The 24,684-nt window shown below is 38.5% G+C and overlaps 1 protein-coding gene across 2 annotated transcripts in view; it reads left to right on the top strand.

Annotated features, from left to right (window-relative positions):
• The window catches only part of NUP153 (nucleoporin 153), a 77,943-nt gene that overhangs the window by 40,940 nt on the left and 12,319 nt on the right, over positions 1 to 24,684 (top strand). For both annotated transcript variants that reach the window (XM_034985732.1, XM_034985733.1), the window contains exons 11-17: positions 232 to 358; positions 8,616 to 8,753; positions 9,517 to 9,615; positions 10,616 to 10,706; positions 16,317 to 16,442; positions 18,775 to 19,392; positions 22,134 to 22,328. In XM_034985732.1, coding sequence (XP_034841623.1) covers positions 232 to 358; positions 8,616 to 8,753; positions 9,517 to 9,615; positions 10,616 to 10,706; positions 16,317 to 16,442; positions 18,775 to 19,392; positions 22,134 to 22,328 — 1,394 coding nt within the window. The remainder of the gene's footprint in view (positions 1 to 231; positions 359 to 8,615; positions 8,754 to 9,516; positions 9,616 to 10,615; positions 10,707 to 16,316; positions 16,443 to 18,774; positions 19,393 to 22,133; positions 22,329 to 24,684) is intronic.

Here is a 24,684-nt window from a genome sequence, read left to right as displayed (position 1 = left end):
AGCTTTTTTATATTTCATTTGTAAAGTCTGTTCGATTTATATGTTTTTTTGAAGATTAAGAAGGTTAAAAAACAAACTTTATGCACACAAATCTGTCCGCTTTTAAAAATCACATTCAGCTGTAGATTTCTTTTCTTGTTAGCAGTTCTAATTTTTAGGTGTTCAGTTGGTTAACAAGTTATGGACCAGAGTAATATATCATTTGTTTTAATTTTCTTTTTCTTTGCCTAGTGGCTTTTCTTACCCAAATTTCAGTATGTCTGCAGCCAATGGTTTATCTTCTGGAGTAGGTAGTGGAGGCGGCAAGATGAGACGAGAGAGAACGCGCTTTGTTGCATCCAAGCCTCCAGAGGAGGAGGTAGGGTTCTATCCTTCATATTCTTGAAGTTTGTTGAAAGCTTTGATGTGGTGGTGGTGAGGGGAGACCCGAGGGCTGGGGCTTGGGGGAGACCCAGCACAAGAATGACTAGTCTGCCACTGGAGCAGTCCCTTCCCAGTGTGAGTGCGTGTGCATGTATGTGTGTTTGATACCCCCTTCACTGTGACGACACAGAAAACCTAACCGAGGACCTTAAATTCCATAGGTGCCACGAAAAAGCCGTAATTCTTCAAATAAGAGAATGACAATTGAAATGATTTGACCTTTGGAATATTAGAGTATTTGCCTGCTCTGTGGATTAACACTGTGTGTGCTCTTCTCACTTGCCATTTTCTTCATATTATTTGTGAAATGTATCAGTGTTGTGAAAGATGATTCAAGTCGTATAACTTCACTGTTACGGATTTGTCCAGTCTGAAAATTTACCACCCCCTGTTCCGCAGGGTGCATGTGGGTTGATTCCTAATATGTGCCAAGGTGGATGTTCATGCACTTCTGCTTCGGCGCAGGCAGCGTGTTCTCTAGGCTTTTCCTCTAGGATGGCATTGTTGGATTCTAGGGGATGATACAAACGTATTAGATGTTGCCCTTTTGCTCCTGAAGGTAGTGTAAATACTTCCTTCCACATGATAGTTGGTGGATATGCTTTTTCTTTCTCCTTATGGGTACTTGATTTTTTTTTTTTTTTTTTTAAGTTTTTGCCAAGGTGATGGGTGTGAAGTGTTATGCCATTGAAGTTTTATTTTGCATTTCCTGTTTACAAGGGAGGGAGCCCTCTTGTGAGTTTCTTGGTCATTTGGGGTTTCTCTTTATCCATTTTTTTATTGGATTATTTCTTGCATTTGGAAGATTTATTTCTTTTTTTTTGGAAGATTTCTGCATATATTCTGAAAATGAAAGTTTGAAAAAGATAAGGACTAATTTGAAGATTGGTTAAATTAACCTTTCTTTCTATAGGCTGCTCTATTTTCTAACTACTTTGAGTTTAATGCAGGCCTTCTTTTAGTCTTTTTACAAATGAATTTCAGCCTAACTGGATCATTTAAGTTTTAATACATAATGCTTTCATTTGTTGTTTGTTTCTAATTAAAATTTCATTTGTAACTTCTTCTTTGACTCATGAGTGGTTTTTTTAAGGAATTTTTAGATTTTTAAATAGGAGATCTTCTGTAAGTTTCTGTTGACTCTAAAGTCATGTTTTGGTTGAAATTATTGTCTGAGTTAGTCTTGCTTTCCTTCTTGTCTGTTGGTATGCTTTCCAAGTTTATTTAGAGTAGGCGGTCTTTTGTTTTCATTTCCTTCATCTCCCCTTTTCTTGTTGAGCAGTTTTGGAGTTGTGCCTCTCTGAAGGCACCAGAACCGTGACTGCTAATTTAGCAGCTTGGACTTCCTGTCCCCCTTGCCTGTCTTGTGGTAGATGGCATTGTGCTGGGGGCTCGGCTCTGGTGCTGGTCTAGAGGTTCTACTTGTTGCTGTCCTACTGGAGTGTTGTGAAGGAAAGGAGTGTGTTAATGTATTCTACCATCTTGAAAGAAAAAGTCTTGAATGCCATTAATGATACAGTAGAAGAAATTTTGTAGTTTTCTTAGCAAACCAATTTTCTTTTATTGAAACTCTTTATGTAGACTTGATTAAATTACCTTTAAGAAATGGGTTATTTGTCTTGCTTTGTATATGTAAAGAAATTAGCACCTGAGTAATGTAGTTCATTATATAGCCTGTTCTTTAGATGAGCTTTTGTATTTCTCAGTAAAATTTGTGTCTCTAGCTTTTTAAAGTTTATCCCTGTGTGAGGAAAACATCTTGTTTGGTGTTTGCCAGATAACAGATTTGTGAATTTTGCTTATTTCCCTTCAGTTTCAAGTTTTAAGAATATATTCCTAAGATCTTTAGCTCAAGTTCAGGTTGCTATCTGTAGCTCAGTTTTGGCTGTCTTACAGATAAGTGTTTTATGTGACTTTGCTATATCAAGACATTGGGAGGGGCGTGAAAAATTTATTGATTTACTTTTGCTCTTATTACTTGGTATACTGTGAGGAGCTTTATGAAAGTCTAACTTTTCAGACCTCTTTATCACTTCCTCCCTTCTCTGGACCCTCTCTCCATTCCGGCCAACTGCCAACTGCCAACTGCCAACTTTGCATCCCAGGATGCCTCACCAAACTCCTGTCCCTAGTTCTGTTCCACATTGGAGTTAGAGTCTCCATGTTTCTGAGGAAAGAGGTACCGATGGGTGGCTGCCCCAAATTTCTGCCTACCCTGTGTTTTTTTCATCTCGGTAGAAGAGGTTTTGGGTAGATGCTTTTTCTTACTTATTTTGTATTCAGTGTTGTTTTTGTTTCTGATAACAAATATGTTTAGACCACTGGTTGTTCTTAATTCAGTTATAGTTAATGGGAACTTTTGATAAAGGATGGAATATTCATTTTGTGGGTGTTTTTTTTTTAAAGATTTTTTTTTTTTTTTAAGATTTTATTTATTTATTTGAGAGAGAGAGGATGAGAGACAGAGAGCACAAGAGGGAGGAGGGTCAGAGGGAGAAGCAGACTCCCTGCCGAGCAGGGAGCCTGATGCGGGACTCGATCCGGGGACTCCCGGATCACGACCTGAGCCGAAGGCAGTTGCTTAACCAACTGAGCCACCCAGGCGCCCCATTTTGTGGGTGTTTTAATGGGCTTTTGGGATAGGTCAAATGGAAGAAGTTTTATTTTTTAATGGAGTGTAAACACATGCTAATTTCAGGAACTTGTTATGTAGCAGAGATTATATTTTGATATTAGGGTATATTTGGTATATATTTGGTATATATTATGGTATATTTTGATTCACTTAAACATTCAGGTTAACAGAACTTTATATTGTAAATAACCCATTTTGCATTTTGAGATAGTAGAAGAACGGTTTAGCTCTCATTTCTTGTTAGATCTCAAAATTTGTAAGGATTGTGTGTTAGTCACTAAACATTTGGCATTTTGCCTCTACTATAATACCAGTTTGGTTTTTATAATGAAAAAGCTTATACAAAACAGATGAGTATATAATATGACTGAGTTGGGGAGATTTAATTGCTTGATATTGTCATGTCAGGTATAGGCCTGCTACTTACTAGCTGTGAGTGATGTCGGTCAGATTAATTCCTTTGTACCTCAGCTTATCTGTAAAATGGTGATAAGAAGACTAGATTGAGTGGGGCGCCTGGGTGGCTCAGTCGTTGGGCGTCTGCCTTCGGCTTAGGTCATGATCCCAGAGTCCTGGGATCAAGCCCCGCATCAGGCTCCCTGCTCCGCGGGAAGCCTGCTTCTCCCTCTCCCGCTCCCCCTGCTTGTGTTCCCTCTCTGGCTGTCTTTCTCTCTGTCAAATAAATAAAACCTTAAAAAAAAAAAAAAAAGAAGACTAGATTGAGCTGTGTCTGTGGGATGCCTGCCATTTAATGGCTGTATGATCTTAGACCATGTATCTCCCTGCCTTAGCTTCCTCACCTATAACAGTATCTTCCTCATGTGAGATAACCCATGTAGAGATATTACAAAGGTAATATATAGTAAGGCACATATTTGGTGATTGTTGTATTCAACTTGAAGTACCTGGAAGCATCCAATTATAATTTTTAACTTTCTCGTAGATTTGTGGGACCCACTTCTGATCAACTAAGTCAAAATTTTGGTGAATAGATTTCACATTTAGAATTGGCTCAAGGTCAATGTTATAAAGAACCAGTATGGCCAAGTCTGTGGCATAATGAGTTGGCATAAGGAAGATACAGGTTATTCAGTTGATGTGCCCAGGTGTTGTAAGGGTCTAAAGGGAAGAAAGTAAGACTGAGGATTGGAGATCAGATGAGACTTCGCTATGGAAAGAGCCAAATGCATCTTTGTTCGCTTCCTCTCCCTCCCCCAAATTTGATTAGGATAAGTTTCAAACCTGTATTGAAATACTGAACGAATTGTGCAATGCACACACATATATCTAACACTTAGATTCTAATATTTTGTTATATTTGCTTTATCAAGTGTATATCCTACTTTTTGGGTGCATTTCAAAGTAAGTTGAAGACATTTATACTTCACTCACAAATATTTCAGCATACATAGCACAAACTACAGTCAAATATTTGTTTTACATGTTTACATATAAAATGTAAAATTCTTAGGTGTACCATTTAATGAATTTTACAAATGGTTACACCTGTGTAACCCAAACCCCCTTCAAAGTGTCAGACATTTCTGTTGCTCTAGAAAGTTCACTCATGCTCCTTCCGAGTCAGTACTCATCACCTCCTACTTCTGAGGCATTCACTATTCTCATTTTTTCTGTCCTGTATTGGTGTAGCTTGTTCTGGAACTTCTTATCAGTACAGTTGTCCAGTAGTGTGTTCTTTTGTGCCTGGCTGTTACGAGTAAAGCTGCTATGAACATTCTCGTAGCGCTTTGTAGACATGTGTTTTGTTTTTTTTTTTTTTTAAGATTTTATTTATTTGACAGAGACACAGTGAGAGAGGGAACACAAGCAGGGGGAGTGGGAGAGGGAGAAGCAGGCTTCCCGCTGAGCAGGGAGCCTGATGCGAGTCTCGATCCCAGAACCCTGGGATCATGACCTGAGCCGAAGGCAGAGGCTTAACGACTGAGCCACCCAGGCGCTCCTGTAGACATGTGTTTATTTCTCTTGGGGTAAATAGCCTAAAAGTGGAGGAGCTGGGTTGTATGATATGTGTTTAACTTTTTAAAAAAATATTTATTTATTTATTTATTTATTTATTTATTTATTTATTTAATCAATCAATCTCTGCACTCAGCGTGGAGCTTGAACTCATAACCCCAAGATCGAGAGTTGCATGCTTTTTCGACTGAGCCAGCCAGGCCCCCCCCATATGTGTTTAACTTGAAACTGCCAAACTATTTTCCAAAATGAATATAGTATTTTACACTCATCAACAGTGTATGAGCATTTCTTTCACTCTTCATCCTTAATAGTTGTCATCTTTTTAATTTTATCCATTCTGCTTTGTATATGGTGCTATTTCATTGTAATTTTAATTTGCATTTCCCTGATAACAATAATGTTGTGTTCTTGATTATGTGCTTATGGGCTGTGTGCTTATTACCTCCTTTTTGAGGTATCCTTCAAGTCTTTCACCCTTTTAAAAATTGGGTTTTCAAAAATAAATAAAAATTGGGTTTTCTTACTGAGTTGTAGGAGTTCTTTATAAATTTTGGATCCAAGTACTTTGTCAGGTACATGTCTTATAAGTATTTTCTCCCGGGGCGCCTGGGTGGCTCAGTTGGTTGGGCGACTGCCTTCGGCTCAGGTCATAATCCCAGGGTCCTGGGATCGAGTCCCGCATCGGGCTCCCTGCTCGGCGGGGAGCCTGCTTCTCCCTCTGACCCTCCTCCCTCTCATGTTCTCTCTCTCTTGCTCTCTCATTCTCTCTCAAATAAATAAATAAATCTTTAAAAAAAAAAAGTATTTTCTCCCAGTCTGGCTTGCATACTCATTTTTTTAACAGCATCTTTTGAGCAGCAGATGTTCTATATGAAGTCTGAATTTACCTTTTTTTTTTTTTTTTAATATTTTATTTATTTATTTAACAGCCAGATAGAGCCAGAGAGCACACGCAGAAGGAATGGCAGAGGGAGAGGGAGAAGCTGGCTCCCCACTGAGCAGGGAGCCAGATACGGGGCTCAGTTCCAGGACCCTGGGATCATGAACTGAGCCAGAGGCAGATGCTTAACCATCTGAGCCACCCAGGCACCCTTGAATTTATCTTTTTTAAAAAATTATTTTATTTTTTAAAGATTTTATTTTTAAGTAACCTCTACCTCCAGTGTGGGGCTTGAACTTACAACCCCAAGATCAAGAGTCCCATGCTCTCCCCACTGAGCCAACCAGGCGCCCCATTTATTTTCAGTTATTTTTACTGTCTTTCTGTCCTAAGAAACCTTTGTCTATCCCCAGGCCGCAAAGTAATTCTACGTTTTCTTCTAGAAGATTTATAGTAGTGTTTTATGTATCTTTCTGATTTCCTTTTTGATTTCTTATATGATCCTTGGATTATTTAGAACTGTGTTTAGTTGTGATATTAATGTTTTGAAATGTATTGAGACTTGTTTTGTAGCCCAGCATATGGTCTGCCTGATGAATTTTGAAGGCTGTATTTTACGGTTTTTGGGTATAGTGTTATATAAGGTGTCAGATGACTGATAGTATTTCTTAGATCTTCTTTGTCTTTGCTGAATGTTTTTTTCAGGGTGTGGGGTGTGTCTGTTTAGTCTATTAAGTTGTTGAGAGATAGGAGTTAAAATTGTCCACTTTTGTTTGGTGAACTTATCTTTTCCCCTATGTCAGTTTTTGCTTTACATATTTTAAAGCCCTCATTAAAGCATATGCCTTTCACATCATGGTTCCTCAGTTGCCTCTTTTAATATTACTAAATGTTCTTCTTTTAAAAAAGTCTCTGGAAGTATTCTTTGTTTTAAATCTATATCTGGTATTACTATAGCCCACCACTCTGTTAGTAGAATAAACCTTTTTAGGCGTACGAATTGCAGGTTATATCTTTTCCCATCCATTGGCTTTTAACCTATATCTTTTTAAGTGAGTTTCTTGTAGATTATATATGGGTGAATCTTGCCTTTTATCTATTTTTTGCTTTTTAATTGGAATATTTATAATTAATGTAATTATTTATATAGTTGGATTAGGTCTCCATTTTCCTCTTGTTTTCTGGTTTTCCCATTTGTTTTTTGTTTCTTTTGTTCCTTTTGAAAGCTGTCTTCTTTTGGTTAATTGAATATTTGTTAGAACTACGTTTTAATTACTTTGGTCTTTATCTCTACTTCTTCATGTTACTTAGTGGTTCCTCTTGGGATTATGGTATGTGTCCTTAAGTTTCACATTCTACTTTGTGTTCATATTGTACCACTTCCTGTAAAATTGAAGAATCTTGAAACTTTATAGTTTGATTTACCTCCCCTCTTCCTTGGTATTTTAGATTATACTTGTCATTTGTATTAAAATTAGATAGGCTATAAACCCACAGCATATAATTTTCGCTTTCTAAGTTGTATGTATTTTTAAGAAATTAAGAGGAATGAAAGTTTTTTGTGTTTGCTCATATATTGCTCATTTCTTCCAGAAACTTGAGTTCCATTTGGTATCATATCCCTTCACCCTGAAGAACTTGTAGAGCAGGTTTTATGGCAACAAATAGTCTTAGTTTTCTTTTATCTGAAAGCATCTTTATTTTTCCTTTGGGGAGAGGGCTTGACTTTACAGAGGTGTTTTTGATGTCCCATGAACGACATCCATTTGAAATACTCAGTTTTAGCTGGCGGGGAACTTACCTGACACTCTCTCCCACTCATGGTGGGCGGCATCTGGAGCTCTTCAGTCTGTTGGCTGCTTGTTTCCCTTACACGGGAGCAGCTTACATGTCTGCTAGAAATTTGGACAGTTTACGTGCAGATTTATATGCTCCTCATTCCTGCATTTCCCCCTCATTTCTAGCTGCTGTGGTCACTTAGTCCGTCCTCTGATTCCTCCGTGAGCAGATTTGCTGTTTTCTCTCAGAATTTCAACTAGCAGGGGCACCAATTCACAGAGTACAGGAAACTCACTCAGTGCCCCTCTCTTCTTCCAAGCGTTTTTTATCTCTATAGTTCCTGCTTACTTCTGGTTGCTCTCCAGTGTTTTCAGATGGTTGTTTCTTTCTCTTCTGTTCAGAGTTTATAATTGTTATCTGTCAGGTCATTGGTCAGATAACAAACTATTCCATTAGTAGAAGTGGAACTCTCTTTGTTTGCCCTTAACCTGGGTTGAGACTTGGGGTGGTCTTTGCTATATTGGAATAAAAAAACCAAGGCGTTTCACCAAACTCACCAGTACTGGTATTTATTAAATGCTTGTTCTATATGCTGAGCCCATATATAACTTTGTGTTTTATATTAATACTACAACTATGGTGTGCTTTTTTTTTTTTCTTTTTCTCATTTTCAGCCATTAAGAAACTGGTACTGAGGGCAGTTAGGTTCACAAAGCCACCGAGTCTGGTGACAAAGCTGGGTTTCAGATCTTTTCAATTCTTTTGATTCAAGAGCCCACACTGTTAACACAGTATGGTGTTACTTTTGCCCTATCCTTAGTTTACCTGTAACTGTAGCAGTTCTTCCTGAAAATAAGTAGGGATAGAACAGTGACATGAAAGATGATATCTATCATTATGAAACATGTTGTGTTTTAGGAAATGGAAGTACCAGTATTGCCGAAAATCTCTCTACCCATCACCAGTTCTTCACTGCCTACCTTCAATTTTAGTTCCTCTGTGATCACAACGTCCTCTCCATCACCCGTTAGTCCTTCGCAATCATTAACAAACAAGGTACAGAACCATTGTACAAATAGAGGTGATTTTTGTTCTTTATTTAAAAAAATCTAATACTCTGTTGAAAGCAGTGATAAGTTCCCACTATGGGAATTAATAACTCAGAATAAGAAGAGAAAAAATGGAAACGGTGTTTTCCTTTTTTTAAATGTACATTATAAAGGGATACATTATAATGGAGTGCTCTTTAATTCTGATTCAGTGCCTTAGAGACTGATGATTGTAAGTTTGTTTCCAAACATTGTTTCTGATTAAGATGCTTTTTTTTTTGTGAGAATGGGGTTATTGTTTTTATATCTCAGGTAGAATTAACTGCTCTTGTTTTATGCTTTCACCCTGGCTTTTACTTTTTCTGAATGTATTCTTATAGATGATATGTTTCTCCTTTAGACAGATACTCACCTCTGAGATAGAGTGTACTCCTCTCCCAAGGAGAAGCCAGATTTTATGGCAGTTTACAGTTTATTTTTCAGAAGTTTACAATTTAGCAATTGATCTTTATTTTTATTTATTTTTTAAAGATTTTATTTTTAAGTAATCTCTATGCCCAACGTGGGCCTGGACTTAGAACCCCAAGATCAAGTGTCACATGCTCAACTGACTGAGCCAGCCAGGCGCCCCTTAACAAGTGATTTTTAAATCTAAAAGGAAATTGTGTTTGGCTTCTTTGAAATGATTAATTTGCTTAAATTAAGGTCTGTTTTATTGTCAATTTCTTTCTCTAAAAAGTTTTTAATATTGTAATAATTTGGAAAACCAGGTACAAATGACCTCTCCAAACAGCACTGGCAGCCCCATGTTCCGATTTTCATCTCCGATTGTAAAATCTACTGAGGCAGATGTACTACCTCCATCATCTGTAAGTAGCAAGCAAGGAATGTTTCAGATTCATTTTTTATCAAAACCAAGATGTCATTGGTGGTAAGAAATAGCATTGTTTTTCTTTCAACTTAAAAAAATTTCAGTGTACAGAAAACTTGAATGAGTGAACACCTGTTTATTTTCCACTACCTATATATACATATAAGCATATATATTTTCTCATGACCATTTGAAAGTTAAGATACAAATCTCTTGATACCCTTACATCCATATGTCCCCTAAGAAAAAGGACATTCCTCTGCATACCTGCAGTACAGTTATCATATCCATGAAATTTAACATGATATAATAATAATGTAGGCCATATTCAGATTTCCCCATTGCCCTAGACTGTCCTTTAATTACTATTTTGTTTCTCTTGGGCCTACATCCAGTTAAGATCAAGACCTAATCAACTAAATGGCATTGCATTTGGTTAACATCTTTCTTGAATTGCCTTTAATCTGGAGAAGTTTTGGGTTTTTATGCCTCAGAGAATGTATTTGTTTCTTTATAGTTAAATATTTTGGGGAGAATAAGGTTAATGTTAAAGTTATCCCATGCATCTTTGGCATGTATATCAATTTTACATGTTGCCTTCTCTTTTTCACTGTGCTCTTGTTTTCTGTCACAGATGGATATTCCAGATAATTTTGTAATTTCCCTCCTGCATGCCTGAAACCTGCCCATTGTCCATAAAGTCCCATACTTTTTATTAGAAAGTGGTATTTAGAAATCCAGAAATGAGCTTTAGGAGCACGTAATTATTTTATGTACTGCTTTGAATGAAAAAATGCCTGAGAAATGTAAAATGCTGTTTGATAGGACATACCATTCATTCTAAGAAGCATCAATTTTAGAGATTATAAAATATGAAAACCTGGAATACATGAAATTCAGTGTATTTTTTTTTTTTTTTACTTGGAATAGGAAAAAGCTATTTGATACTCATTTAAAACTAAATAGACTCTTAAAGGATACATTTTTTTTCTTTACAGATTGGATTTACATTCAGTGTGCCTGTTGCAAAAACAGCAGAACTTTCTGGCTGTAGTAGTATTTCAGAACCAATTACAAGTAGTAGTTCAGGTAAGTGAAAATTTCTCACAAGTTTTCACATAAAAATAGTTGCATTACATTAGATTAGTATTTCACATTCTTTAATCTATAGCAATTCTTGTAAATGCTCTTATTTGAATGAAATTAGCTCTAAAAAGCAAATAGGAGCTAATATCAATCCTTGACAGTATTTTTAGTCTGTGTTCTCAGAAATACTTAGCTCACTAAATGGAAGTGTTACAATTTGATTATGACAGGGATAGTCATGGCAGCACATATATCCGTCGTCTTTGTTTAATTAAAATAAGGTGACAGTTTATTATAAATGAAATCTCATAAGAAATTGAAGGGTTGTCTACATTGTTATTGAGGTGAAGTTATAATTGCAGTGCACTCCATCTCTAGGTTTAGTGTTCAGTTCACAAACATTTTTATGTGTAAGGGCCTCTGCCGATAGTAGTACATAATTTCTGAACTCAAGGAATGGGTGTAATTGAGGGAAAGAAATGAGTCATCAGATAATGAAATCCTAGCATTTTGTTCTGATAGTGGTGGTTTTCTTTCAAGTGTTTGCTGTTTAGGAAGTGGAGAATCATCTGGGCTAAGTTACTCAGGTCAAGAATTTTTGAGCAAGGGCATTTTACTCAAAAGATAAACAGCAAATGCAAGGGTATAAGAATTAGAGAAAAAAGCATGATATTCTTTGAAATCTGTAGGTAATTTGTCATGAAGTTAAAAAGTAGCTTTAAGGGGGGCCTGGGTGGCTCAGTCGTTAAGCGTCTGCCTTCGGCTCAGGTCATGATCCCAGGGTTCTGGGATCGAGCCCCGCATCGGGCTCTCTGCTCTGCGGGAAGCCTGCTTCTCCCTCTCCCACTCCCCCTGCTTGTGTTCCCTCTCTCGCTGTGTCTCTCTCTGTCAAATAAATAAATAAAATCTTTAAAAAAAAAACAACAAAAAAAAGTAGCTTTAAATTCTAAAAATTCTTGAATGTTGCACTAAAGAATTGGATTTTAATCTGAATGTAGTAGGAAGATATTGAGTGATTTTAAATGGGGTGACCTGGGTATCATGGATTGACAGCAATGTCCATTGAGGTAGGGGGGTGTGGGTGGGAGTGGGGTTTTATAGGCTGAGATATCAGTTAAGTTCTTTTGCCCTATCCAGAAGTGTTTGACTATCTCAGTTTTTTTTTTTTTTTTTTATCAGTGTTGGAATTAAAAAACAAACCACAACCCCCCCCACCAAAAAAAAAAAAAGCTAGAACCTCCCTCAAGGGATAGAGTAAAAAATAACAACAAAAACCAAAGAGTTAGGACATAGAAGCTAAATGTTCTAGCTTTGGTTGAGCCAGAAGATAAGAATATAGACTATGAGAGTGGCACAAAATAAGAATTTGGTATGTTTGTAGTCCTGTTTTTTATTGATTAAAACAGCCTTATGTAAGAGAAAGAAGTAACAAGCACGTTTCAGGTGTACTTTTTATCACAAGATTTTTTTCTTTAATGTTACTATGAATTCATAGAGGAATAAACTTCTGCCAATTACCATTTTCATGCCTGGTTATGAAGAAAGGCATGAAAATCCTTCCCAGTTTTTATTAATGCATTACTAATGGTAACTGGATGAGCAGTAATTTGTTAAAAGAACTTTTGTGTTCATCACATCTGTGGATATTATCCAGATTTTTAAGGCATTTTTTAGGAGTGGCATACATAGAATTGTGAGAATGATTCTCACCACTTCTATCGTTAAGAAGTTGATTGAAAATGTGTAAGTGGTGATTAATTACTTGGTGGCAGGAGCTAATTTTTCCATTATCTTCTTTTTCCATCAATTTGAGTACACTGCAGGGTATTTTTAAAATTTACCTTAAGTTACTAAAAGCATGTCAGTTTTGATTTTTTTTTTTTTTAAGATTTTTATTTATTTGATAGAGACACAGCAAGAGAGGGAACACAAGCAAGGGGGAGTGGGAGAGGGAGAAGCAGGCTTCCCGCTGAGCAGGGAGCCCGATGCGGGGCTTGATCCCAGGATCCTGGGATCATGACCTGAGCCGAAGGCAGACGCTTAACGACTGAGCCACCCAGGCACCCCTCGGTTTTGATTCTAAAGGAGGATAGACCATGACAGAGTGCTACAAGTATGTTTTATTTTGCTTTTTTTTTTTTTTTTTAAGATTTTATTTATTTGAGAGAGAGAGAGCGGCAGAGAGCACAAGTAGGGAGGAGAGAGAGAAGCAGGTTCCCCTCTGAGCAGGGAGCCCGATGCGTGGCTCAACCCAGGACCCTGGGATCAGGACCTGAGCCAAAGGCAGATGCTTCACCGACTGAGCCACCCAGGTGTCCCACATGTTTTGTTTTGACACAGTTATTATAAGAGGTGGGCACAGTGTTTTGTTTCTTGTATATTTTTGTTACCGAGATGAAACTGATGGAAGGCAAAACGAATCATTTCAAAGGGAACAAACTAAGTGGTGGTTAGTGCTCACTGTGCTGTATAGCCACCGCAGTCTGTTTAGTTCCAGAACAGTTCTGTCCCCCTTCCTGCAGAGGAGACGAGTACCTGCTAAACAGTCCTTCCGCATTTCTTCTCCCCCAGGTCCTGGCAACCACCAGTCACTGTTTTGTTTCTGTGCATGTACCTATTCTGGAATCATACAATGTGACTTTTTGTATCTAGCTTCTTTTACTTACTGTTTTCACGGTTCCTGCATGTTACAGTATGTATCAGTACTTCGCTCCCTTTTTTTTCTTTCTTTATTTTTTAAAAATTTACTATTTGTTTCTTATTTTAAGTAGGCTCCATGCCCAGCACAGGGCTCTTAAACTCATGATCTTGAGTTTAAGAGTCCCGTGCTCTACCGACTGAGCCAGCTAGGTGCCTCAGTACTTCACTCTTTTTATGGCTGAATGATATTCCATTGTATGGATATGCGGTCGTTTTTCTGTTCATCCATTGACGGACATTTGGGCTGTTTGCAGCTTTTTGCTGTTGTGCATAGTGCTGGTATGAATATTCATGTACATGTATTTGTTCGAATACTAGTTTCAGTGCTCTGGGATATATATCTAGAAATGGTCAAATGGTAGTTCTGTGTGTAATTTTTTGAGGAACCACAAAGCTGTTTTTCTCAGCCTCTGACTCCTTTCACACTCCCACTAGCAGTGTATGAGGATTCTAATTTCTCCACATTCTCACCATGCTTATTTTTCATTTTTTGTTTATAGCCATCCTAGTGGGTATGAAGTGATCCTTCCGTTGTGGTTTTGATTCGCATTTCTCTAATGACTAATGGTGTCAAGCATATTTTCATGTGCTTCTTGGTCCTTTATCTTCTTGGGAGAAATGTCTATTCAAGTCCTTTGCCCATTTTTAAGTTGGTTTATCTTTCTGTTGCTGAGATGTAAGCATTTTTATATAGTCTGGATACTAGATCCTTATCAGATATATGATTCGCAAATAATGTCTCCCATTCATTAGAGTGTCTTTGCTTTTTTGATAATGTCCTTAGATTCACAAAGGTTTTTAATGTGGTAGTGTTCAATTTTTTTCTTTGCTTATGCTTTTGATGTCATATCTAAGAATTCATTGCCAAATCCATGGTCATGAAAATGTACCTCCTTGGTTTTCTAAGAGTTTTATGGTTTTAGTTCTCACGTTTTACTTTTTAAAAAAAATTTTTTAAAGATTTTATTTATTTATTTGACAGAGACACAGCAAGAGAGGGAACACAGCAGGGGGAGTGGGAGAGGGAGAAGCAGGCTTCCCACCGAGCAGGGAGCCCGATGTGGGACTCGATCCCAGGATCCTGGGATCATGACCTGAGCCGAAGGCAGACGCTTAACGACTGAGCCACCCAGACGCCCCAGTTCTCACATTTTAGATCGTTGATCCATTTTGGGTTAATTTTTGTTTATGACATGAGGTGTGGGGTAGATAGGAGTTTTTGAAACTACTTGACCCACTCCTTTTAAATTGGCAAACACTCCAGAAAAACCTGGTTATTTATATTTTATTATGGAAAATTTCAAACATTTTCAGAAGTAGTAGACTGAATTCCCATGTACTCTTTACCCAGCTTCAGTGCTTAGCATTTTATATTATTTTTTTTTTTTTTAAAGATTTTATTTACTTATTTGACAGAGAGAGACATAGCGAGAGAGGGAACACAAGCAGGGGCAGTGGGAGAGGGAGAAGCAGGCTTCCCGCGGAGCAGGGAGCCCGAGGTGGGGCTCAATCCCAGGACCCTGGGATCATGACCTGAGCTGAAGGCAGACACTTAACCACTGAGCCACCCAGGTGCCCCAATGCTTAGCATTTTATGACCAATTTTATTTCCTTTTCTTTCATTCCGCCTTCCTCTCCCATGCACAGAAACACACCTATTAGGTTGTATTGAATTTACTTCATCTGTAAAAACCTTCTCGTTTAGAAATGGAACCACACAGCTATTATCATACTGAAAATACAGATTTCTTATTTTAAGTATAAGGATATGTTTATCTTGGAAAGTTTAGGAAACCTAAAAAGAAGAAGCAATAAATAAAAGTCAGTCATCACTAGCAGCCACCATTACTCTTTTGATGTATTATTCAAAACCTTCTGGACTTTCTATTTCTAAAGTCTTTTTTTTTTTTTTTTTAAGATTTTATTTATTTATTTGACAGAAACACAGCGAGAGAGGGAACATAAGCAGGGGGAGTGGGAGAGGGAGAAGCAGGCTCCCCGCCTAGCAGGGAGCCCAATGCTGGACTTGATCCCAGAATCCTGGGATCATGACCTGAGCCAAAGGCAGACGCTTAACGACTGAGCCATCCAGGCGCCCTATTTCTAAAGTCTTTACCTGTAACTGTGCATTTAAGGATGATTTTTGTGGCTGCACAGCATGGATTCTGTGATTGATATTGTCAGTCCCTTAGTGAGCATCTATCATCCAGGTTTTCAGTATGAAAACTGAAGGATACTTTCTTTTCTTTTCTTTTTTTTTTTTTTAAGATTTTATTTATTTATTTGAGAGAGAGAGCGAGAGCATGAGCAGAGTGAAGAGGCAGAGGGAGAAGCAGACTCCCCGCCGAGCCAGGAGCCCGATGTGGGACTGGATCCCAGGACCCTGGGATCATGACCTGAGCTGAAGGCAGCCGCTTAACCAACTGAGCCACCCAGGCATCTGAAAACTGAGGGATACTTTCAATCATAGGATGAATTTCTAGAAATGAAATAACTGGCTCAGTTGGGAATTTATTGTTAAGGTTTTTTTGATCAATATTGTAAATTGTTGTGTAATTAGAAACACATTTCATGCAGTTTGTGAGCTTCAGTTGCCATCTCCTCTCCAGTGTTTCAGTTTGATTTTCTTAATTACCAGTTAATTCATTGGGTAACAATTATAGTTTATACTTTTTGCCCTTTTGGAGGAGAAAAATGTACAGTGTACAGAATGGGGAATTGTATTTCTACTTTCTTATAATGGTTAACCCTGTACTTTTAAGTAAATTTGTTCATTATCTTTGAATTACAGTGACTTTTTCATGATATTTTAGACGTTGGTCCAAATTGGCTTTGAAAGATCTTTTAATACATTTAACTCCATCCAGTGCTTTTTCTTGGCATAATGTCTTTTACAATTAAAAAAAATTGCAGCTCAAGATATCAGTGCAGTGAATAGTACAAGCTGTAAGAAGAAGCCAGATGAAGATTGTGAAGGCCCTTTTAGACCTGCAAAAACCCTGAAAGAAGGAAGTGTCCTAGATGTTCTCAAAAGCCCCGGTAAGATAACAGCTGCCTTTAAAAATGCTCTAAAATCTTAATTACAAATTCGTGGTCCTATTTTAATATCGTCTGTGGTATACTTTAGGTTTTTAAAAAATTATGGCTAGTTTGATAGGGAATTGACTTGAAAATAGACATTGTCAGATGTAATTCTTTTGGAGTAAATATCTTAGAAACTCTCCTTCTTTGGAATTTAAGGACTGTCCTAATACGAATCTCTTAAGAGGCAAGTATAGCAGGAGAAAAAGAGGAAAGTGTAGAAGGAGAAAATGAATTGCTTTTTAGTAGAGACAGGCCAATTTGGAAAAAAAAAAAATGTAAATAAACCTGATGATATACTTGGACATATCTTTCTCTATGAGAATGTTGAACTGCTTTGTTCTCAGAAAGAACTGGGCAATGAAAGACAACATTTGCTGATTCTAACGTAGGTATATGCAAGGGACAGTGCTCGCTTGAAACAAGGTTTGAGAGCTCATAGAAATAACTTGAAGGCAGTGACTAGAAGTACACAAATAGTAGTAAGTTTTCAGTTTGAAAATCAGAGGACAGCTACAACTGCGATTGTGAGGTCTGCTATAGGAATGTAAAAGTGTTGATAAGGTGATATGGTTGCTCAGAGAGAATTTAGATTTATTGAGCAGATAGACATGTTCATGTCTAATTGAGTAAGAATTTCCAGATAAGGTTGGCTTCTACAACAAGATTTAGGAGGATTAGGTTTCTTTGGTCTGGCTTTCTCATTTTAGAGATGAGTATACTGCCTCCAGGAGTCCCAGTAACTTAGACGATTTGACACACTTGGGGCAGAGCTCCAGAGCGCCTGGGCTAGAATTAACTGAGTCGTAGAGAGGCATCGTATTCCTACAGTCGATCTTCATTTAAGTTATACTCTGCATTCATGATGCCGAGGCCTCCTCCCGTTCAGTTTTCTTTAAATAGCAAGAATTTGGAGGAGTCCTATGTTCTTTTGAGGAAAATTAGGAAAACCTGCGAAAGGGGAAGGAAAAGAAATCTGTAACGCCTTAAGATGGTTACTGTTAAAATTGCACCAAACTTAGTGACTTAAATTAATCATTAAAAAGATAGTACATTTTAGACCAGTGGGAGTAACTGAAGTATGTGGGTTTTGCCTTTTTGCTAAAACTAGCTCGAGGTTGGATTAATTGTAGCCCTAGAAAATCTCTAAATACAGTCTTCTGTATCTTCTTACCCTCCAATTTTATTTTCCTTTTGTGTTAAAAGCTGGAAAAACAGGTCACTGAGTTTGTTCGTATATGTAAAACAAAGGTTAATTGGTCCAAAGTAAAGGATTGGAAGGTCATTCCCATGAGTAAAGTTGGAGTGAATCAGTTGAATTCAGTGACAGCAGTTTTGGTAGTACAGAGACTTTTTTCAACTCCTGTTACTCCATGATTTTGTGTGAATACCTTAATTGTCTTAAGTACACCTTTAGTGGTTACAAAAAAGGTATATTTACAATGTGAAAGGTTCTGTGATTATATTGGAGAACTACTTGAGGCAATTTGTTTGAATTAGGGTTTGGTAACGTTCCATGGCATCTTTGAGTAGCATGAGCTCATCCTCCACTAGGGTAGACTGGGTCTTCCTTTCTGTATTTCTAGGCCTTACCAGATGGTTTGGTTCATCTCTGTTGGAATTTTTCATCATATTTCTCATTGAACCATTACCATTTTAAAGTTCTGTATGTGCTTTGTATAATTAAAACCAGTCCTTACAACTTCACTATACTTTGGGAGGGATAGCTGTCCAATATGCATACCTCTGCAGCTCTGCTGATTTTTACTGAAAGTAGAGGATACCACAATAGTGGATTATAACTGGACAAAATTGAAAGATTATAGATGTTGAAGACGTTTGGCTTAGCCAAGGGAACACCTGAAAGCAAAAATAGTTCACGGAGGAAGGCTATGAATATACTGTACGTTGGGGTTGCGGCAAGGCAGAGTGTGGCAAACGCTGATGACGGTGTAGGTCGGTAAATTACTACCAGTTAAAGCCTCAAATTAGATAGTGGTTGAATTACAGTAAGTAGAAACTCCTAGAGGAAGAAAGTAATGTACTATAAACAAAACCTCTTTTGTAGAATTTTAACTAGGACCAAAGTGTCACTTATTAATTATGTGATTAATAAATATTGCTTAGCTAAAAAAACCCAAAACTCTAAGTAGTCCACATTGGATTTTAGTAACTGCATAAATGTGTGTAAGTATGTGTTCTCCTAGTAATAGCATATCAGTTCATGTTTTGATTAGAAAGCTTTCCTTACGTTTTTTTTGCTTACACTCTCCTCTTTCCCTCATTATAGGTTTCACGTCACCAAAGGCAGATTCTCTTGCTGCTCAGCCTACTACCACAAGCCCAGTTGTTTATACAAGACCAGCAATAAGTAGCTTTTCTTCTAGTGGCATCGGGTTTGGGGAAAGTTTAAAAGCCAGACCATCGTGGCAGTGCGATACTTGTCTACTCCAGAACAAAGTTACAGACAGCAAGTGCATAGCCTGTCAAGCAACAAAACTTCCGCCAAAAGAGACTGCTAAACAAACTGGAATTGGAGTACCAAGTAAAAGTGACAAATCAACTCTTCCCGCGTCAGGGACAGGTTTCGGAGACAAATTTAAACCAGCAGTAGGCACTTGGGATTGTGATACCTGCTTAGTGCAGAATAAACCCGAGGCGATAAAATGTGTGGCTTGTGAAACGCCGAAGCCTGGGACTGGTGTTAAGCGAGTCCTTACGTTGCCTGCGGCTTCAGAGAGCGCTGTGACTGTGGCTGCTTCATCTGCCACCTGCACTGTGACCACGGCCGCCTTAGGGTTTGCAGATCAGTTTAAAAGGCCCGTGGGATCTTGGGAGTGTCCAGTGTGCTGTGTTTTTAATAATGGAGAAGACAGTAAATGTGTGTCCTGTGTGTCTGAGAAACCAGGTACGTGTATGGCTCTTTGGGAAAATTTTGTTCATTATTTTAGTAGGACATTTAAAGTTATTTTCTACTAAGAACCACCTCAATGTAATGTGGCAGGATGAGCATTTCCTCATACATCTTAATTTTTCTAAGCCGTGTTGAGGTAAAATGACTTGCGTGGGACTGGATCTCCATGTTATCTGAGGCGGTGCATTAAACAGCCCAATATATACTTGTACCTCTTTCTTTACGTACATTTTTATCAGAAACTTCTTGCTCTTCACGATCGTTTTCAAAGATGACTAATACAGATGCTGAAAGATCTTAGAAGGGACAGTCTTTCTCAAACTGTTCTCCAGAACGAAATACCACCTCGTCTCTTTTCCTCTTAGAAATGAGGATGGCACATGGTCATTTCCAGAAAAGGTTTCACTAAGGGGTAGACAATACTGCTTTATGAAAAGGCTGTGGCCGAATATTAATGGTGATACCTATGTGCTCTCTGCCGGAGATACTGCCATGATAGTAAATTACTGAATCATTAATGGAAAAATTCTAACGTGGCAGTGAGAAAAATGGAGTCAGGTTTGAGTTTTTCCTGTTTCTCTGTTCAAATTTGAAAAAGTTACTGAGATTCACAACTGGAAATGACTCTTTGCTGTTTTTGTAATAATATTATAGAACTATTTGGTATAGATATATGGTAACATGGGTGCTAAATAAAACCTTTTATGAATACCCTGGGAATTATACTTCCTCTTTTATTGCATTATTCATGGATATGTAGTTTTAGGTCTGCAACGGAAAGTTCTTGATTTGTTAGCGTATACTCTATGTCTGAACACAAGGGGTGAGCCATATTCCTAGTTCTTACTGGACATCTCCACAAGAATAAGATTTCAGAATCTTCATTCTGAAATAACTTTTCTTTTTCCATCTGGCATTCCTCCTCCACCCACCCACCCACCCCCAAAAAAGGCAAGTTTTTGATCGTACAAGAAACTAGAATTAATTCTGAGTTGATTAGGAGAAGAAAAGTTAGGAAGTAAATTGTTAGCCACACATAAAGGAAGCTCATACGTTTATTAAAGAAATCCGACTTCATCCTGTCAATGATGAACCATCATTTTAAGCAGAGGAGTGATACAGTACAATTTGTATGTTTGACAAATTGCTTCGTGGCTTTTTGGAGGGTAGATTTGAAGACAGCAAAAGTTGAAGGGAGACCAGAGGACACATGAGGAAATTGTATCCGTAGTGCTGTGGGCAAAGGTAATGGCTACGGATACTAATGGAGTCAAATCAGGATGTTGAATAATGTACAGTTGACGCCCTGTGGATTTGAAGCTGGAAAGTTGACACATACATGCAAGGCCTTTGGATATCCTATAATGGGCGCTCTGGGCTGGAAATACAAATTTGGGCATCAGTAGGCTATAGTTTTCAAATAAGGCATGGGAGGAGAGGTGATGTAAAGTGAGGGAGTCGTGGGAATAGAGGAGATGGCCTAAAACTGAGCTCTGGTAACTTCAGGGAGTGGCAGGAATGAAACTTTGGAACAATTAATCTTGTAAAGGAGGACCCAGAGAGGAAAACCCAAAACTGTGTGGCACTGGTTGTTTCTTAGAAGAATGGACTTCGGGGAACAAGAGCGGAGGTCTCAGGAAGAAGACTTAATCCAGCAAGAGCCGAGGGCCGCTTGACACAGTGTAGCAGTAGGAGGCTCAGAAAAAGGGAACGACACCGCTAGGAGAACATGTGAGGGAGGAGGAGGCATGCAGCCACGCTGGCCGGCTGGGGAGGAAAGCGCAGAGGAAGCAGTTTTGTTGGTGGTGAGACTTGTGAGGACAGTGGACCGAAGATGGAGCCTCGGGGAGCAGTTTTCTTGGCAAGATGGAGGAGAACCTAACGGTAGAACAGACACCAGGTGGCTGGGAGAGGCGACAGGTGGACAACAGGTGGGGATGCCAGAATGAATGGCTCCCCTCGTCACACACTTCGTGACGGCTTCGTGGAGCTGTCCTTCCCGTGCCCCCTCTGCTCCCCACAAACTTGGCAGATTTAAATGGCACCTCTGTGAATCCGTTCTTCTCCTGCCCCACAGTCAGCTCTTCGTTCTCTTCTCATTTATCACTTTCCATCTTGGTGATGGTGCTACTATGCATTTATGTTTTACTTTCCCCTTTTTAGACCGTTAGCACTTCTAGAAGTTAAGCAGCATTTCATTCATCTTTATGTCCTTAGAACCATGGTATATTATGGTACTTAATAAATGTCTGTTAACCACTGCCATGAACTTTTGTGCAAAAATGATCATTTCAAAGGCAGAGCTGGGCTTTGAAATCTTGAAATTAACGTGGTCTGTGGCTATGTATTTTATGTGTTAGGATATTGCCTACAATTTATATCTTGGATTTTAAAATGCTGTCCTGTTTGAAGAGATTTGATAAAGATTCTTAAGAACATTTTAGTCTTTTAGTCTCTGATTTCTGAGCATGTGTTTTTTTTTTTTAAACCATGATTATTCAAACTTCGGGTTAAGAGAGAGCTCATCACTAGGCAAGGTGAGTGTGAGCTGCTTGTTTGTAAGATTAAAAGAAATCTGAGCTGTCTATACTGTTTTTAACAGTGTAAAGTTGATATTTCTGGCACTTTATCTGTCTTAATAGGAAACACTAATTGAACGTTTAGACTTAGTGATGCCTTAAGATATTGACATAATGTGAATTAGAATTTGTATGTGTTTCCTTGCTGTTTTTTAGGAAGTTCGGTACCTGCTTCAGGTAGCAGCACTGTCCCCGCCTCTCTGTCTTCTGGAAGCTGCCTGGGGTTAGACAAGTTCAAGAAACCCGAGGGCAGCTGGGACTGTGACGTGTGCCTGGTACAGAATAAAGCAGATGCTACCAAATGTGTGGCGTGCAAAAGCGCAAAGCCAGGCACAGAATCTGAGTTTAAAGGTAAGGCATTGGGGCAGTGCCTCCTCGTACTGCCATTTTAAAGTGAAATATTCGCAAACAGCTTCAGTTTTTAAATTGTTTGTTCTCTATTGAAAATTCACGTAAAATGAGATCTCGTTCTGGACACTGTTAGCTCACATCTGAGTTACTGTAAAGATGGGTGATTTCCTGGTCAGCAGCGAGGTGTTTTTTTTTTTTTTTTTTTTCTTCACCTGGCAAGAGACTATTCTATCTTGTGTTGAGTCTGAGAGAGTTGCAGATAACTTGTTTCTAACTGTTAACAAACGTTTGGCATCTAGATGAATTTCCTGACTCTTAATCTGACTGGGAATTTATGCCCTGAGAACCTTATTGTAAGTAAGCTAGATTTGGGCTTTGCTTTCCCAGAGAATGTCCCAGAAAAAGAACTCTCTTAATAATTTTGTTTCGTAAATACAAAGGAAGAATCTCTAAAAACAATTTTTGCTAAACTGTCGCTGGAGGCCAGATTTTTCAAGTCTTCATAGCCCTTTATGACTTAGTATTTCATACGAGGTACATTTCAGTCAAAAGGTTGATCAAGCTGGGAAAGAGCAGAAATTTTAGATCTGAAGGAACAGTCAGGGAGAGGTAAGAAAGATTTTAATCGGTGAGGGAGGAGGTCTCAAAGGTGAGACCGTGAGGGCACTAAAGAAAGAATGCCGAGCTTTATCAGCTTGTAACCATGTCTTAGACTAGTGGCTTTGAGACTCTTTTGACTGGAAACCAATCAATAAACTTTTGCATTGTGACCTATCACATGCACAGGGTATTTGTCTTTATGATTGAACAAAAAGTATCACAAACCAATACTTTAGTATGTTTAAGTTACCCTATTTCTGTTCTTTTTCATTTTAGAAGAAAAATGCTGGTTGCAACCAACTAAATTAATTACATGGCTAAAGGGACACAACTGGTTTGAAAAACATTGCATTTGAGGTGCCTGGGTGGCTCAGTCGGTTGAGTGACGCTTGGTTTTGCTCAGGGTGGTGAGATCTAGCCCCATGTTGGGCTCCGCACTCAACATGGAGTTTGAGATTCTCCCTCCCTCCATCTCTCTCTCTCTCTCTCTCTGCCCCTCCAGGTGCTCGTGCTTGGTCTCTCTCTCAAATAGATAAAATAAATAAATTAAATAAATAAATAAAACCCCAAACACTGCATTTGGGTGTCTTAGATCACTACTTTCCAGTCCACTTGAGGTCGTTATGTAGCTGTTAACCTTGTGATCCTTTTTCCGTGTTCTCTCCCTATTGTGCTATAATCACCATACCTTCAAATCTGAGCCTTTGAGGCAGAGGTGATAATGAGTTAATTATTGTCTTTAGCCCCTTCAGTTTTAGCTTTCTGTCTAATATCACTTAATGTATTTACAGACCATGCAGAATACTGCTTGCTCCTGTGATTCTGATAATTTTTTAGTTACGTTTCTTAGAGAAAGAAAGGAATGGGTCATCATTAAAGGGGGGAAATTTGAAGGTAAGAGGGCTTTTAAAGCGTGGCTGTCATTTGTCTTTATACGTGGGTAAGCAGGGTAAAGGATAAATATCTCAGCACTCCAGTGATGCCTGTTCATTTCTAGTTTACTCAGCTACAGAAAAGCATTATGAAACCAAGACTTTGATCTTGTCAACATAGTATTGTTTGTCTTTTTAAGTACTGCTTCTGCTCACACAGTTCTTCTGGTACTTTGATGCTAAAGATTTTTTTTTTTAGTGTTTGATAATGAACTTTATTCACAAGATTTCAAACTCTAATTATGACAGGATTCATAGTGAAAAGTGTATCTCTTGTCCCCATTGGTTCATTTTCCATCCTTCTTCCCCCACCAGAGGGAAGAACTGTGGTTAGTTTCTTAGAACTTAGAATAGAGCTTTTTTTATGAACATGATAAGCAAATATACTCTTACCTGTATATTCTTGTTTCCCTCTATTTTATTAGAAAATGTTGTATATCCTACTGCCTTTTTGCCCCCTTGATTTTACCGTGGCTAGCTTGGACACATCTTTGTTCTTCATTTACAGCTGCCTGGGATTGCATATGGCATTTTGCTTGTCTGTGAGTTTATCTTTAAAATAAAGTTTTTTTATTTTATTTTACTTTACAGTAAAATAAAGACTTAGGGTGTGAGGGCGATCTGGCTGCGACCTATCTTCACCCCACTGGTCACCAGGGCAGATTACCCTGATCTGGCTGGCCAGGTGGGTGTCCCCTTCCTTGCTCACGGCTCCACGTATGTCCCTCCCGAAGCTGCGTGCTCTGGTCGAAGAGGACGACCTTCCCAGGCAGAGGAGGGCCCTTCTCTGGTCAGGGGTGTACGAGTAGCTGCGCTCCCCTGCC

The sequence above is a fragment of the Mirounga leonina genome, unplaced genomic scaffold, assembly GCF_011800145.1.
Source record: "Mirounga leonina isolate KUSES-001 unplaced genomic scaffold, KU_Mleo_1.0 Mir_366, whole genome shotgun sequence".
NCBI classification, from domain to species: domain Eukaryota; kingdom Metazoa; phylum Chordata; class Mammalia; order Carnivora; family Phocidae; genus Mirounga; species Mirounga leonina.
Note: the sequence above shows the minus strand (reverse complement) of the source record. Positions and strands in the feature narration are given on the sequence as shown.